The sequence below is a fragment of the Electrophorus electricus genome, chromosome 10 (assembly GCF_041902795.1).
Source record: "Electrophorus electricus isolate QZ-2024a chromosome 10, ASM4190279v1, whole genome shotgun sequence".
NCBI lineage: Eukaryota > Metazoa > Chordata > Actinopteri > Gymnotiformes > Gymnotidae > Electrophorus > Electrophorus electricus.
Window position 1 is genome coordinate 20,877,810 of NC_137506.1, and position 16,303 is coordinate 20,894,112.

General features: G+C 44.8%; 1 protein-coding gene across 4 annotated transcripts in view; it reads left to right on the forward strand.

Moving 5' to 3' along the window:
* Positions 1 to 7,321: 7,321 nt before the first annotated feature.
* Positions 7,322 to 16,303, forward strand: part of dph6 (diphthamine biosynthesis 6) — a 47,603-nt gene continuing 38,621 nt past the window's right edge. For 3 of the 4 annotated variants that reach the window (XR_014125655.1, XM_081722095.1, XM_035532779.2), the window contains exons 1-3: positions 7,322 to 7,490; positions 7,875 to 7,966; positions 8,069 to 8,253. Coding sequence is in view for 3 of the 4 variants with exons in the window: in XM_081722095.1 (XP_081578221.1) it covers positions 7,468 to 7,490; positions 7,875 to 7,966; positions 8,069 to 8,253 (300 nt within the window). In the remaining variant the exon portion in view is untranslated. The remainder of the gene's footprint in view (positions 7,491 to 7,874; positions 7,967 to 8,068; positions 8,254 to 16,303) is intronic. The other variant, XM_035532777.2, reaches the window with a different exon arrangement.

Consider the following 16,303-nt stretch of genomic DNA (forward strand, 5'->3'; position numbering starts at 1 on the left):
AGGTTAGGGCATTAATAAACACAAGGCAAAGGAAGGTCTACCAGGATATGTCATTTATAGCTAGCCCATACTTAAGATATCGGACCTGCTTTTAGAAGCCAGATGAATCCTGCTTGACAGGAAATGACAGGGTCAGGGGTTGAGGTCATAGAGAGGTGACTTACTGGCCTGGGCCCCCACCCCCCAGCACACTCACACGCACAAACACACACGTGCACCCAACACAGGTCGGTGCCTCCCTGCTTGTTTCGCTTTCATTAGGCCTCTCCTGCTGCGGCCTGAACTTCGTGCCCTGCCGTGACGGGGGCGACAGCTCAGTAAATCACGATACTTTAGTGGAGCTGCCTGCTTTTTTATACACTTTAATCACAGAACTCCTGCCGAAGGGAAGATTGAGCCAGCGTATGGAATTCAGCAATAAAAAAATGGAGGGGAAAACAGAGTGGGTGCAAGGTACAGCGGAGAGGTTCTCACGGCGGAGAGGTTGTCATGGAGGAGAGGTTGCCGCAGCGAGGAGAGGTGGATGGAAGCTCGTTAGCTTCTTGCTGAGGCAGTGCTGAGGCAGGGCCGAGCCGCTCCTACTCACCGACAATCAATCGCTCAGCGGCAACAGGTCCTGGCCGTAAACTTGAGGTCATATCCTGGATGGTATACAGTTTCTCATCTGGAATGAGGAGATGGGCGCATCGAGAGGGCGCACACACAAGACCTTGGCGCTTGTTTTTTATTAACGGTTAGTCACAGGTTCAGTGCTGTTTGAAATGATCGGAGGCCATCTTTCACCAAACAGTCACTACTGCTTTAAAACCACTGACCCTTTCAGAAGTGCCCTCAGTGCAAAGCCAGGACGAAAATGAACCAGGATTCCAGTCAGTGAAGTGTAGCCCACGTGCCTCATAATATTCCATTTGTGTGAACTGCCTTAGGGTCATCAGAAGAATAAAGATATCCTTTGTGGTTCTGATTGACTCCATGTCATTGGTAAAATTTGTTCTAGAAAATTCTAGATTTGTTCATTTTTATGAGCTTAGGTAAGCTGCCCTTATGCACATATTGAGCCATGTTGTAACATTGGTCCAGTTAAACAGTTGTTTGAAAACGTTGTTTGCATTAATTAGTCGTCGTGTGAAGAGTGAACGAGGGACACGGATTGTGACGAGTGCTCCGAGAACTCCGCATGGAACTCCAAGCCACGGGACACCCCTCCCCCACCTCCCCATCTCCCAGCGGAAAAAAACAAGAGATATAGAGACACAGAAGTCAAGGAGAAACAGGGAGGAGATGGAGACATGGGATATGGGGGAAAACAGAACGGAACGTGAGAATATGATGAGAAGTTGTTTCAGGCAGGGTCCTTCTTCCAAATGTCAGTTGTTGCATAACTCTGGATCTTGCAGTCTCAGTGGTAATAGCTGTAATTGTGATCTGTTTGAACTGAGATTGTTCCTTTGTTGGAAAAGAGAAGCATGTGTTGGTGTTAATAAAAAGAGCACGTTAGAAAGGAGACATCTGTGGTAGAGTGCAGCGAGCAGGCCTGTGATTATAGGCATCATGACAATGGGAATGGAGAAACAAATACTTCTCTCAGCTCACACATATGTGCCTGGTGAGGTTTTCAAGGCTGAACCCATGCTGTAATGTCTGACTTCAAAAACATCAAACGCTAGCAGTAAATGGTCACCATGTCATAAAGAGTACTCAATACACCACTGCACCAAATAATAAAGATAGCAGATCTGCATCTATTATAAAATGAGATTCCAGCTTTTAGGCTAGATTAGCAACTAAGGTTTAATAACGGATGGAATTAGTTTTAGGGTTTGAATAAGGGAACCTTTTGAATACATGGAAAGAACTTCTTTGAAAAATTAACGGAAAAGTGTTAATTCCACAGGGCTGATCTGAACGAATCTGATTAGCTGGATCTGTGTGTGTGTGTGTGTGTGTGTGTGTGTGTGTGTGTCTGAGTGTGTGTGCGCATGTGTTTGTGTGTATGAGCTAGGGCTAAGATGAGCTTTTTAGGATATATCTTCAAAGCTTTTGATGGTGATTCAGACAGATAATAACTTTGATCGTCGTAAGAAAATAATGTTTGCCATGTGGCTCGGTGGTCTTTAAGCCCAGGATGAGCAGTAAGTGTGCTGGCCCTAATTCCTCTGACAGAGCCCAGATGTGTCCAAGAAGCCAGTCACCAGACACATCAAGAGCTAAATCTCCCTCTCTGGCTTTCTCTCTGTGCCTGTCTTTCTCTCTTTCTGTCTCTTTCTGTGTCTTCTACATATTTGCTTGCACTAGTCCCAGTGGAGGCCCACTTTGACAGTGTGGGAGATATTTTTAGAGGCTGTGTTGACATTGGACACAGTGTGGAGAAACAGTTGCAGCTCAAACCAGCGGACAAACGGCAGGGCTGCCAGGCCCTGCATGGTGCCCTGTACAGAATGTAGTAGTGCCTCACTGCTGCCAGGCTGCAGGCTGGAGTTCTGGAGAGGCTGATAGCCTTCATCAGAAAGCTGATTTTTTTTTTTTTTTTATCCTGTGTGTCAGTGGAGCGCTGTAATCCTGGGAAACTGGGGGTGGGGACACAGTTATTTCAGGCTTTATTTATGCTGGGATCAGCACAAAATGACATAACTGCACTATAATCCTTCACAGTGTCTACTGGTTTCTAGGGTGATTGTAGATTAGGCTCTTTTGGGGCGGAGGTCCAGGCAGTTGCGAGATTGGGACTGGAGCACCTTAAAGCCAGTGCCATTGAGAGGAGGGTCTCAGATACACATGGAGACAGCAGTGAGTGGAAGTGGGCATTAGGTCCTGAACCCCTCCCCAACGCCACCACTAACGCCACAACCACACCAATGCAGAACAGGCGGTGGCTGTGATTACAGTACTTGATTACATCATCCCAGGCCGCCAAGGTGCACGCAACCACCGACACAATGACACACATGCACCTCGTGGTTGAGTGTGTGTGGTGGTGGTGGTGGTGGTGGTGGTGGTGGTGGAGCTGGGGGGGGTCTGTTCTGACAACAGGATTGCCGGGCTGGCATCAGGCTGGTTGGCGTGCTCCAAGACAAGCAGCACAGCCCACAAGAGTGCTTGGACTTTTGTGTTTGCAGAGTGTCACACTTCATCAGGGGGGAAACCCATAACAGGCGCAGAAAGAGCTTTGAAGCTCGGGGAGGGTGTGTGGGGGGAGCCTCTGTGGCTGCGTCTCATGTCAGATCCAATATTCTGATTGTGTGCTATTTCCCAGATTAAAATTGTGTTTGTCAGGAAAGAGTTAAACCCTCCTCGCATTGTGTATCAGAGGGCACGCGTCCTAATTGCAGCATCTTACTTCATTTTGTAGACAAAGGAGAAATAAATAAAAGGAGTGTTGTGAGCCACCGAGGGCTGGCGAACACTGGCCTCTGCATGCAGCTGTGACAGCAAAGAAAAAAGACATGAATTATGATCAGAGTCTAGTCTCTGGTCTAGTTTAGGGTAGGTGTACTCTACCAAGTTTAAACTAGAAACAAGTTGATTTTAAAATACGGTAACAAAGTGCAAACAGTATTAACTTGTATCAACTTTATTCATGCATTACAGCTAAATCCATCTTTAAAAAGTGACTAAGCTATTGGACAGATTAAGTGGCAGGGCTTGGTAAAAATGGAAAATGTGGTGCTTTATTATACTGGATTTCATTATTTTGTTTTCTCTACCAGAGGAAGATTCGGCTAGCGCCAATGATTAAGATAACACCTGGATTAAGAGTGTGTGTGTGGTGGTGGGGGGGGGGGGGGGGGATGTATGTGTGCGGGGTTGTTTTAAGATATTGTAGAATTAAGGGATCATGTACTTTAATGGACCATATCCCTTTGGCTCTAACTTCAGAGTGAATAAAGAAGCTGTAATTTGATTGTGGGATTTTGAAAACACAACAAAATTTTAAACAAGAAGATCACATTTATTGAAAAAAATTATTGAGGCTAACCACATTTTTAAGTGATAAATGTATTATGGACTCTTGTCTGGTCATGTACTTTCTTATAGAAACTGTCTTGGAGTCCAGTAATAGTTAAAACATAGATAAATTAAGTTGAATGTTGGGATTAGAGCCAGAATAAAAAGTGGCCAATAAAATTGCGCAGATGAGCACCAGAAGAAGTAACTGTTCAAAGAGGAAGGATTTAATGTACATTGAAGACAGATACACTGTTTACATATTTTCTTGACTTTCTAATGAAGGTTCTGTTAGCTTAAGATATTAATGGCCCAAATCATCTACTCAGGCCATTCATGTCTCCATCACTATGTCTGTGAAAATGTGTACAGATTCCTGGTTACACTGTTTATAAAGCACGTTTGATGTGGTTAAGTCACTGAAAGGTTTATTATGGGGAGCCTACCACTGACAAATGGCCTCTAAGGGCAAGTGGTCGAATTTTACCCATTCAGCCACAGCCATGGACTTCCATGCCCTAAAATGTTCATTATATTCATTACTTCAGTTATTAACAAATGGTATTAAAATGAAAATTCTGAACTAAAACGTTGAGTCAACATAATGCTCATTGTGATGTGTGTATCAGTTTTTAAAATGGGGCAGATGCAAGCCCCGTTCATGAAAAGTTCACTGTACTTACTCTAACCACTGGCAATGAAGTTGATGTCCAAAATAAAGCACTATCCCTGGGCATAGCGTAAACATGAACAGTAGATTTGTGTGGAGAATATACATCCTTCTCCTCAGGGGATTTGTGTGGTCTACATCCCATTTACCAGCAGTCAAGTACTGTATCCAAGCAACGCGGTGAACCATAACACTGGATATGAAAACAAAATGAGGGTGTCTAAGGCCTCTGAGATCCACATCTTACAGTGTTATGGTATACTAAAACAATGTATGTGATAGATGTTGAGGACCCTTATAACATTTTTAAGGAAGTGCAAAAACTCCATCATGAGCTGCAGCAATTTAAAAAATAATAGAAAAGTCAGACTCTTTCATGCTTCCCTTGATCCAGTGAAATGCCTAATCAAACCACAAGCAATTATTCCCAACTGATTCCCAAACTTCCCCTGAAGTATTCACTGTCATTAGCTGGGCCAGAGAGACATCTGGTATTTAGCGTGCAAGGACTGTTGAGGATAATGTACAGCTGTATCCATCACTGCCTGCTGTACCCAGACTGCACTGCTGCCTGGTGACTATGAGAAGGTTGCCAGGTCACCATAAGGCATAGTAACACTGTACAGCATCTGAACAGGTCTGCAAATGACCATACAGGTCTGCTCAATGTTAGTGTCCACATGAAACAATTAGAACGCAAACAGTGTTCTTCAGAAGTTCAGTGTCTGAAGCCCTGGAGAGCTCAGGTATAGGAAAAGTTACAAATGCCCTCTTACTGGAGGGGAAATTAGTTGTCAAATGATGTAAATGAGCTTCCTGGAATTATAACTAAATCATATTGTAATTTCAGGGGGAGAGTTTAGTTGAGTAATGCATGTTCAGTATTTTTTTGTGCTCAGTTGTGAAGCCAATGCTGATCTATTCAGAATTCATATGATTTCTAATAGGAAAAATGAGCAGAAGATTTGTTTAATATAAGAACTCTCAGGCCTTAAATGATGCTGGATCCTTATGGAAATAAAGCCCACATTGAAGAAAAAGGTCATTCAAGACAAAAAAAAGACAATAACTTAGCATTATTTGTTCACAGTCTGCCAACATGATAATGTTTCAGTATCATTTCATTTGAAATGGAAACAAAAAAACAACAACAACAAAGAATGACTTGTAATGGAGTCTGTATTGGTTCTGAAGGATCAATATAAAGAGAAGTTAGCTATAAAGCCAGTGCGTGAGAGTTTTCTGGCTCCAGCATCAACCTTGACTGCCCTATTCTGCTGTTCGATACGTCTGCACCATGATTTCACGCCACACTTTGTCATTGTTTTTGTGTCCTTGCGTGACAAAAATTAGTTTGTGTATCTGTGTAAATCAACTGTCATATGCACACACTCCTTAAAGGAAAGGCCAAGGGTGCCTTTCGATTTCCTCTGTCTTGCCTCCATATTTATGCCTCTCATATTCACTTCATTGCCTGCGCCTCAGATGTGCTATCCATCAAGAGTTTTTATTCCCCGTGCGCCTACCAAAGGATGTAACACTCTATTCTAAATCGCTGGAATACTGCTGCAAATAAAAAAACAAACAATGGAATCCTTTATCAGTCTGCCTGTGACATGAACAGATTTATCAAATGATAATGTTAAATGTGGAGGTTCAGAGAAGTCAAGAGTTTTCAGTTTCATCCTGAATGAATTGACAAATAAGCAAAAATAAATAAATAAATAATTTCATTTGTTTGGAGTCCCTTTATTGATACACTCTATGGCAGGGGGCTAGCAGAATTTCAAAGGGCCCCCATTAAATAAGGAAATAATCCACCGAGAGCAGAGAACACTGGAAAAAAGCAGAAGGCTTAGAAGATGTCTCTTTCAATTTTGTACATTCTGACAAAATCGGTTGCCGTTGGCCTGCTTAGGGGCACGAGGTGAGGGAAGCGCATGAAGGCAATGCAATTATTCTGTTCTGGCACAACAACTGAGAGCAAAAGGGGCATCAAAAGGCTTTGCTCTCAGCCACAGCAGCTCCTCAGAGGGAAACAGTGCCTGTGCAAACACCACTGGATAGGCTGCTCAGAGTCCACGTACCACCGCCGAACAGCGTCCCGCACCCTGACTGCAGTTCCTTTACAGCTACCTCTAAAGTGGGCTACTTGATTGTTGAACGCTGTTGGCATTCCATTACACTACACAAGATTTATACTGCACCTTCAGTCTACTCTAATCTACTCTTTTATGGCCTAATTTGGAACAGGAAAGTGGGGGGTACGTTGCATTAATAAACTGTATTTGACAAAATGCACTTTATTATTGTTGGTGTTAATAATAATAATAATAATAATAATAATAATAATAATAATAATTTCGTAGTAGTTGTGGTTGCTATTGCTGCTGCGGCCGTAGTGCAAACAAAATCATGTGCGGAATAGACACACTAATTCTGTATTACGTCGCATCGCAAGGACTTTTCTCTGAACCATATTTAGTACGGTGAGTTAAAAGCTTGACAGAAAATAAATACTCTTATCCGCAAGGTAAATAGTCTTTAGAATTCTATGAAGTATACACGACATATTACAAAAGTCTCCAAAACACTGTCTAGCACTTTGCTGTTTTAAAAATATCAAACAAAAGATTTGCTGTTTTGTGCACAGGCAACTCAAAGGACGACTCATTTTAGGGGGCCTTTCTTCTCCCGGAAGACACCACTTGCACGTTTTCGGCTCGTGTTTACAAACTAGCTGGCTAGCAGACCGGCGTGAGCGCTTGTAGGTCAGCGTAGCGGGGCTGTTCACGAGCCTTCTAAATCAAGACGTTATGCTGGGCTTTTTATGTAAACTTTAAATAAAGAAAATGAAAGTTGTTGCGTTGATAAGGTAACGAGGTGCTGTTCTGTTTATAATTCTTCCATTTGATTCATTGCCAATCCATCGACATGTATTAGCTGAAACTTATAACACACAAAGTTAGCCGTCGCTAAGGTGTTTATGTTTATACCCACAACAATGTGTTTGTAATTGCGCTGCGGTGGCCAGCTTTTATACTTCTGCACATTTCGTGTGCTTTCCTGCGCCCAGCGTCTTTTACACTTGACAGACAGGCTACCAGACAGCGAGAAACAGACAGACTTGAGACAGAAAAAAGGAAGGAAGGGGAAAAACTCTATTTTTTATTATTATTATTATTTTGCCAAGTTATGTGCTCCATGCAGTGCAGTGTCAGGTTGTATTCACGTTCTTATCTTGTGTTGCATGGTGCAGTGGTGGCAAAGACAGCTGTTACAACATGATTCAGTGCGTTGCTGCAGGGCACACGATAGTAGCGCTTGCCAACCTTCGACCAGCCAACACGGGTAAGTGCGTAATGCTGCAATGAGTGGGGCTTTCCAGTCGCTAATATTGTTTTCTTCCTTGAGTAGATGGAGCACGAGTAATTCCTTTCCTCTGTTCCCCAGATGAAATGGACAGTTATATGTATCAAACCGTTGGCCACCAAGCCATTGACCTGTATGCAGAGGCTATGGGTCTGCCGCTGTATAGGAGGACCATAGAGGGCTGTAGTCTGAACATTGAGCGAGAATATAGCCAAAAAGACGGGGATGAGGTCGAAGACCTTTACCAGCTACTTAAACTTGTTAAGGTAACTTTTCACCAAAGGCAAAATGTAATTATATATATAATGTAATAAAAACGGCACATTTCCAGAGAAACAGGATGTTTCGGTTTTGCAAACAAAGCGCTTCTCACTGAGCATAGCTGAAGGTGAACCTCTGGCTGTGCTGTTTCTCTCCGTGTGTATGTAGTACTCTGTCATTTTTAATACTGCTGCATACACACAAGCCCACACATAGATTCCAGAGAGTAAGTGCAGCGCACTGTGTGTGTGTCTCTCTCTCTCTCTCTCTTATATAAAAGAGAGAGAGAGAGAGAGAGAAATACATACATACACACACACACACATGATTTTTTTTAAAGTAAATACATTTTAAATAAAATTGCCATTTTACAGCAGCTGTAAAATGATTTTATTTCCATAACAGTGAAATTAATCTGAATATAATTTAGCTTGGACAATTTACACTGGTTTGTTTTTAACTGAAAATGTCTTTGAATAAAAAGCAGTAGCTTATTAGGTTATGGTTTGTGTCTGATTTGTTGTGTTTAGGGTTCAAGTTATGATATGGCTTCAGTGAGTCTCACTCTGTTATAAGGTGAAAAGTTACTAGAAGTGTGGTAAAGGATCTCTTTTTCACGAGACTCAGTGCACATGCTGTCAGGAGGCAGGTAGATGTCCTGTCCTTCCACCCCTGTCATGTAGAGTGAAAACGCACTCTGACACGAATATATTATTCGGTGTCTTTTTCCCAGTCTGATCAGAAAATATTAATTGGGGGCTGAATAATTGACGCATGTGTTGCGTTTAAGGAGGCATCCGTCAGGATGCTTTTCTTTAGTTTGCACTTGACACCTCTCACTAAGCTTCCTGCTGGCAGCAGAGAGCTCACCAGTCTCTGCTTCAGGAGAACGTGCTCTTTCCATGACAGAGCGAAACGCATCCCCCACCTGCGATTGACGCCATGCCGCATCCTTCCCCTGCACTTGGAACCTTGGCGGCGTTTTTTAGGCCTTGTTGTTTTGGTGTTGGGGGTGGATGGATGGCCTGACGTGTAAACAGGAAGAGGGAAAGGGCTCTCCCTGTAGGTCTGTGCAAACATGTTCATTCAGTGCAGGGCCCTCTCCAGACATGGTCTGAGTGAGACGGGCAGAGCTGATGGGGGTAGGGTATGGGGGGGGGCGTGAACCTGCCTCAGGGCCTCTCTTCCTCTCACATCCTACCATCCTCTCTTCCCCTCTTTCTGCCTTTTTAGCTTTAACAACCTCCAAAAGGCCCATCCTCCTCCCCCCCCCCCCCTCTGCCAGGCCTCTCCCAGCCCCGCACCAGCCTGCCGATTGCTGAGCTCTTCAGATTTTCCACTTCCAGGGCCGCGGCAGTGCGGCTGCCTCCCCCCAGCTGTGCTCAGGGCTGGCTGTCCCACAGGGTGCTTCTGGTGGTGCCACTGGGGACTTCAGCTATGCCTCCCGAATACTGCCTAGCACACTATCAGTCGTCTGTGGACTCATGCTACCAGGCCGTATGATAAACACTAATTTCCTTTCTGCGTTCAGAGGAGCAACAGATAGCTCAGTTTGACCATCTGGATTCACTCATTCTACATAGGCACGTTTATGTAGAGACTCAGTTGTTGGGGGAATACTACTTGGAAATGCTACTTACTTTGATATTGCTTATGATGTAGTGAGTTATATCAGTTCAGTGATGAGATGTTAACTGTAAGCTGTAACACAAAAATGTTATACTTTCTCTCAAATGTTGTAATTGTTTAATTTTGTTTCGTTGTTTTTGAGGAGAGAGATTGTCTTCTATTTTACATTTGACAGTCCCTCTTGTTCTTTTGTCCAAAGGTTTGGCATTTAGTAAATTAAGTTGGGAAAATGGAATAATGTCCTGTGCCTTTATATGTTCTTTCCTCTTAATTAGCCATTTTATGTGTTTTATGTAGACTTTTAAATGCTTGGCCAACAATATCAGTAAGTTTGATGTCTGTGTGTTGCCTTGTGCCGAGTGTATAATGTGCTCCACACGGCATTTGCCTGAGTGTGATTTGTGGTGGATGGAATGAGGGGGGGAAAAGCTCCTATGATAATTAGCTGTTGAATCGCCCTTGCAGGAAAAGAGCAGTTTTAGCATCAAAAATGTGTTCTGTTTGGGAAGTGCGATATTTTGAAAGATTCATCCTAGCAGTTTGAATTAATTAGACGTTATTAGAATCTTTTTGGGGAATGACACTTGAACATAGATGAAAGAATATTTTTACGTGGCGTGCTGAAACGCCCCTCCGCTCTCTGTGATGTGTGAAGTCATCTGTACTGTGGTACAACAGTGCCACCTATAGGTCCTGCCAGCTCACAGTTGATGTACTTATACTCGTCCTCATGGTTTCTTCTTACTGAAGAATCTGTCTGCCTTTTCAGATATCAAAAGATGGTATCATTTTCTTTGGCACCGTTGTCAATGGGGGGAAAAAGGTCCTTTCACACATCTATTTCAGCAGTGCTGCAGTGGTGCTAATCGTGCCGTGACACCGTAGTTCTGCGCCGGTCCCTCCGCGCCCACACCTCGCCTCGGTCACCGTCTAAGGCCCTCAGCCTTTGATGTGTGTAATCTGAGAGACATGAGGCATGGCACGGCCTGGCCAGCCAAGTCAGGAAGACGATCTTTAAACCTGGCTTTCCGAGGGAGGAATAGCAGTTTTGTGGGTAGTGTGGTGTGGAGGGTAAACTACAGGGGGGGTTTCTTTCGTTTTCTCTGTGTGTGCTGATTGCACGGACATGCCACAGATTGATGTGCTCTTTCCTTCAAGCGCATGACTCATAAATCAGCGGCCTGGCCCGACGTCGGCTCTGACTGGCCATGTAAAAGGATTAAGCGTTCCCGAGCAGGAAGGGAAGATGTGGCACACCGGGAACCGTGCCGTGCCCCTCGCGCCTCTCTCATTCCGACATGTTTACCAGTGGTTTCAAGGAAATGGGAGTGATATGAATAATGTCATATCAAATGAAGCTGATTTTGGTTTGTGTACTTGCTGAATGGCCGGCCTGTCCTGCAGCACTGCCGCGGTGGAAGCCTGCCCGTGATTAAACTCGGCTGTGTCGGTCACCTCGGGCTGTCGGGGCTTCCTTTAGTCAGCTCAAATCCTGCGCCTCATCTTCTCTTCGTGGCTAGAATATGAGAGGAGTAGTTTTTGCTGTGCCCTCACCCGTGTGTGCGCTTGTCTCTCCGTGTGTCTGCAGCTGAAAGGTCAGGTCAGAAGCACTCTCTCTTGCGAGAGTTAGCATCTGTTTCCTTCTTACCTCACTGACCACACAAGCCTTGATATTTCCTACATTAAAGGGAGAAGCTCTTGTGGGTGTTTGAGCCCTTAACGAGTGTTGAAACTCTTAAACCACAGCCTTGGATTCCAAGAGCTTTCAACAAATGTCCAAGTAATGCGGTATGTCCAAGTAATGCGGTACTACAATATTAAGAATTTCTTGAGTGACTGTAGTCTGATATTCTTTTATCAACCACTGTGGTTTTATTGTAAAGAAAAGCACTTCACAGAAGAAAAACGATTGGAAAAAAAATTAGTTTTTGATCCAGCCAGTTTAATCGCAAGACCAGTGAACTCCATACATCAGTGCCATTATTTTATATTGTTTCAAGTTCAATAGAGAGAAAAGTAAGAAAGAAAAACAAAGCTTGTCTTCTAAACATAGTTCATTGCTCGGGTTCTGTGTGGTGTACAGAGCATACCAGCTCTCTCTGAGGACAGATATGTATGACCACTAGCCTGAAGGAATGAACGATTTGGTATCCACTTTGGGTTCTGCAACTTTAAACCAGAATCAGGCTAATATTTTTGGCAAATCTATTTCCCATGTGTTAGAAAATTCAGATCCCTTTTCCCTCATATTTGATTTCCCTGACACTGAAAAGGGGACTCATTTTGATAGGTAATGTCCAGGGGCAGGATATATACTCTTCTTCTCGTTCCTCACCCTGCCTCACATGTCATGGAAATCCACAGACGTGCAGCTCACTGTCGCCTTTGCAGATAAATGCTTCCTTCCATTGCCGCATGTTAAAAACAGGAGTCAACCCTGGCAGAGCTAACCCTGGCGTTTAAGCATTAAAAGCACAGCCGTTGAAGCAGAGCTAACCCTGGCGTTTAAGCATTAAAAGCACAGCCGTTGAAGCGGAGCTAACCCTGGCGTTTAAGTATTAAAAACATAGCAGTTGAAACAGACCTAACCCTGGTGTTTAAGCATTAAAAGCACAGCAGTTGAAGCAGAGCTAACCCTGGCGTTTAAGTATTAAAAACATAGCAGTTGAAGCAGACCTAACCCTGGTGTTTAAGCATTAAAAGCACAGCAGTTGAAGCAGACCTAACCCTGGTGTTTAAGTATTAAAAACATAGCAGTTGAAGCAGAGCTAACCCTGGTGTTTAAGCATTAAAAACACAGCAGTTGAAGCAGAGCTAACCCTGGTGTTTAAGCATTAAAAACACAGCAGTTGAAGCAGAGCTAACCCTGGTGTTTAAGCATTAAAAACACAGCAGTTGAAGCAGAGCTAACCCTGGCGTTTAAGCATTAAAAACACAGCCGTTGAAGCAGAGCTAACCCTGCTGTTTAAGCATTTAAAAACACAGCAGTTGAAGCAGAGCTAACCCTGGCGTTTAAGCATTAAAAACACAGCTGTTGAAGCAGCGCTAACCCTATCGTTTAAGCATTGAAAACACAGCCGTTGAAGCAGAGCTAACCCTGGCGTTTAAGCATTGAAAACGCAGCCGTTGATGCAGAGCTAACCCTGGCGTTGAAGCATTGAAAACGCAGCCGTTGAAGCAGAGCTAACCCTGGCGTTTAAGCATTGAAAACGCAGCCGTTGAAGCAGAGCTAACCCTGGCGTTTAAGCATTAAAAACGCAGCCGTTGAAGCAGAGCTAACCCTGGCGTTTAAGCATTAAAAACGCAGCCGTTGAAGCAGAGCTAACTGGCGTTTAAGCATTAAAAACACAGCCGTTGAAGCAGAGCTAACTGGCGTTTAAGCATTAAAAACACAGTAGCTGAAGCAGAGCTAACCCTGGCATTTAAGTGTACTCCTGGGCCAGAGCGGCGCTCCATTATCGACATCATCAGACGAGCGCCGGGCGTCTCCTGAGATCAGGCTCCATCAGGCCAGTCCAAACATATCCTTGTTTTCTCTCCTTCTGCCTGTGTGTCTCTGGGCCTCGGTGCTAGGGGACAACTTTTATCCAGAGCCTTCAAAGGGTTTAGGGGGGGGGGGGCGGCAGCTCCTGCTGTGAGGGTGTGTGAGCCTGGCCACTGGCCTGCCAGCTCCGTGGTCACACCGATCGATCGCATCCCCACGCCGAGATGTCAGGGGCACTGTGCCGCCGTGTGGAACGAAATTCAAACCCTTCTCTGATTACTGCCACATTATTGCTAAAAAGGAACGTAACTATAAAAAAAGAAGAAATTGATCCCTTTAATCGTGCTTAATACATAAATGATGACCTCTCAGGTGCCTCCCAGGATGCTCTGGGTCAATACAGTCGGGGGGAAACATTCACCTGTTATGGGTCAGCAAAGCATACAAACCCATTTACTCTCTTTACTAACCTTCATCTATTAGTCTGAGAAAATGCCTTATTTCCATCAGCATTAGAGAAGCTGGCAGGTGCTCTCACTAGAGGGACACTTCGCCGCCTGCTTTCTGAAGTGGAGCACAGACAGCATCCCAGAGTGCTCTTGTGCGTTTACGCTCATCTGCGTCATTTCTCTTTCTCCGGATTTGCCGCAGAGCTGGGAATAGGCAAGGCGTCCGCTCTCTCTCTCTCTCTCTCTCTCTTTTTTCCATGCGAGGAAGGATAGCTCAGATAATGGCCACTCACATTGTTCTACGGCCGTGTGGAATCAGTGGGGTGGAAGCCGCGAGACACACAGAGTCATTTCCCCGTCCGAGCCAAAAGTCCCCTGACCAGCAGATAAAGAGCTTTGCCTAAAGCCTTTGTAATTTGTTTGTATTTTTCTGCCTAATGTACTTTGCTCAATCTTGTTTAGTGATGATGGCGAAAGATAGGCCTTATCTTGCTTTGCCAAGGGCATGAACAACTAACAGTAAAACATTGTTGCAGTGGGGTCATTCCCCTCCCCCACCAGGTCTTAGCCAAGGAGCCTGGCCATTAAGATGAGCCGAAGACATAGCTCGGAGTTATTTGCATCAGATTTCTGTAAACCAGGTTCAGACACTATTTCTTTTCGCCGCTCGGTGACAGGATTGCCGGCGGATTGTGATTGACCCACTGATGGTCTCAGTCTGATCCAGTGTGTGTGAAAAAATATCCAACAATCAATGTAAAGGAAAAATGTGCAAGTCAGGATAAGGAACCTTAGAGATCTTCGACAATGATGCCTGACTTTTAGGTGGAATCGGAGTTAAAGGAAGTTGCCCTGAGAGACCTCATTGACATCAGAAAAAAACATGGGGAGTCCTACCTTGATATGTCATTTTTAGGCTGGATAAACAAGCCTGGCTGCCCAATGGCGCTGCGAGGCAGACAGTGCAGGTCGAGGGGATGAGGGGGTTACCAATAAAACGCTTTGAACTGGAGCCTGGCCAACAACAGCATGTGCTCACTAAAGCAGAAATAAAGAGGCTACACAAGTCCAAGGGCTGGAGGTCCTGGAGCTGGGCACCCATCTGACAAGGAGCTCCTCCCCTCCCCTCTCCTCCCCTCTCCTTTCTCCGCTCTCCTCCTTTCTCCTTTCCTCTCCTCTCTCCTTCTTTCTCCTCTCCTCTCCTCTCCTCTGGAGCAGCTCCTTTCACCTGAACAAGAAACAGAAGAATAAATGAACCTCTCATGACTTTTAATGTTTTGTTTTGCCATGCTTTCCATGGCAGAACTATTCGGGCCAGGCCCGGGACTCCCCACCGCTGAAGCCGTGAGCGGCCTTGCAAAAACAAAGTCTGGAGTCTGGACGGTGTGTCAAACCTGCAGCTCCACCCCACCCACAGGGGAAGAAGATGTCTGAGTCTCTAGAGCCGTTGACGGTGATTCTGAAGATGGATTTTTGTGTTCCACCGTGCTGAGTCTTGAGCAAAAAAAAAGCATTCGCTCACACACTAGTAAGTGGCATTGTTGCGGTGAACCTCAGGAAACAGATGAGGCTCGGCGTCTGTCCCCTTACCAGCGGTAGCACGAGTGTGTCAGGCAGCCTCAGAAGGGAGAGAGGGCTGGGTGCCGGTTACTGCTTGTTTGTGTCTTTGGTTTAAGTCATGTCAGGACATGGGGGATTATTTTGTTCTTTCCAAGAAGATGTAGCCTGTCTAACAACCAATAATGTTTGAGACAGAGGGGCTTTAACCCCCGTCCTGTGGGGCTGCAGAATCAGCTCAGTGCTAAAACGCCGGAGGTACGAGAGTGGATTGGCTCAGTACCACTCTGTTGCGCAGTCTGTTCCACTTTTCCAGTTTGTTTTTTTGTTTTGGTTTTTTTGTAGTTTTCTGTGCATGTTGTTACGGTAAAATCTCACTTTTTTTCCCTCAGCTGCAAAAGTGAAGTGAAGCCCGTGGCCCGTGCTTGTTTTGGCCCCGTGCTGGTTCGGCTCAGCCTGCGTCTGGCCTGGTGTCTGCGTAACCTTATATATTTAAGAGGAAACCCGTGCAACGTTAATCTCCCTGCTTTTAAGCCTTGATGAATTTCTACATTTTCCAGCTCTGCAGTGCGGCATATTTATGCCCAAACCCCCAGCTAGCGCCTGCGCTAACGGGTCGGTGGGATTTTTTCCCAAAGGTGTAGCCATGCATTGATGAATTTGTAGCAAAAGGGTAATGCGGTCCCGCGGCAAAAATGTTTTGTTTTAGGCTTTGTAGGTGGTTATTTGTAGTAATTGGGACCTCTGGTCAGGTGCTTTCACTTTGGCTGTGACACTGGATTTAACGTTACTGGTGTAAGTGGACCAACAAGTCCTGCTTTGCAGTTGAAGAAGCTTGTTGAAGAAGCTTGTTGAAGAATCGCACTCGGTGTCTGACCCTGAGCAGTGACCCGCTCAGTCCAGGCTTCTGTTGCCAGCGCTGGAGTGTGTCACCTT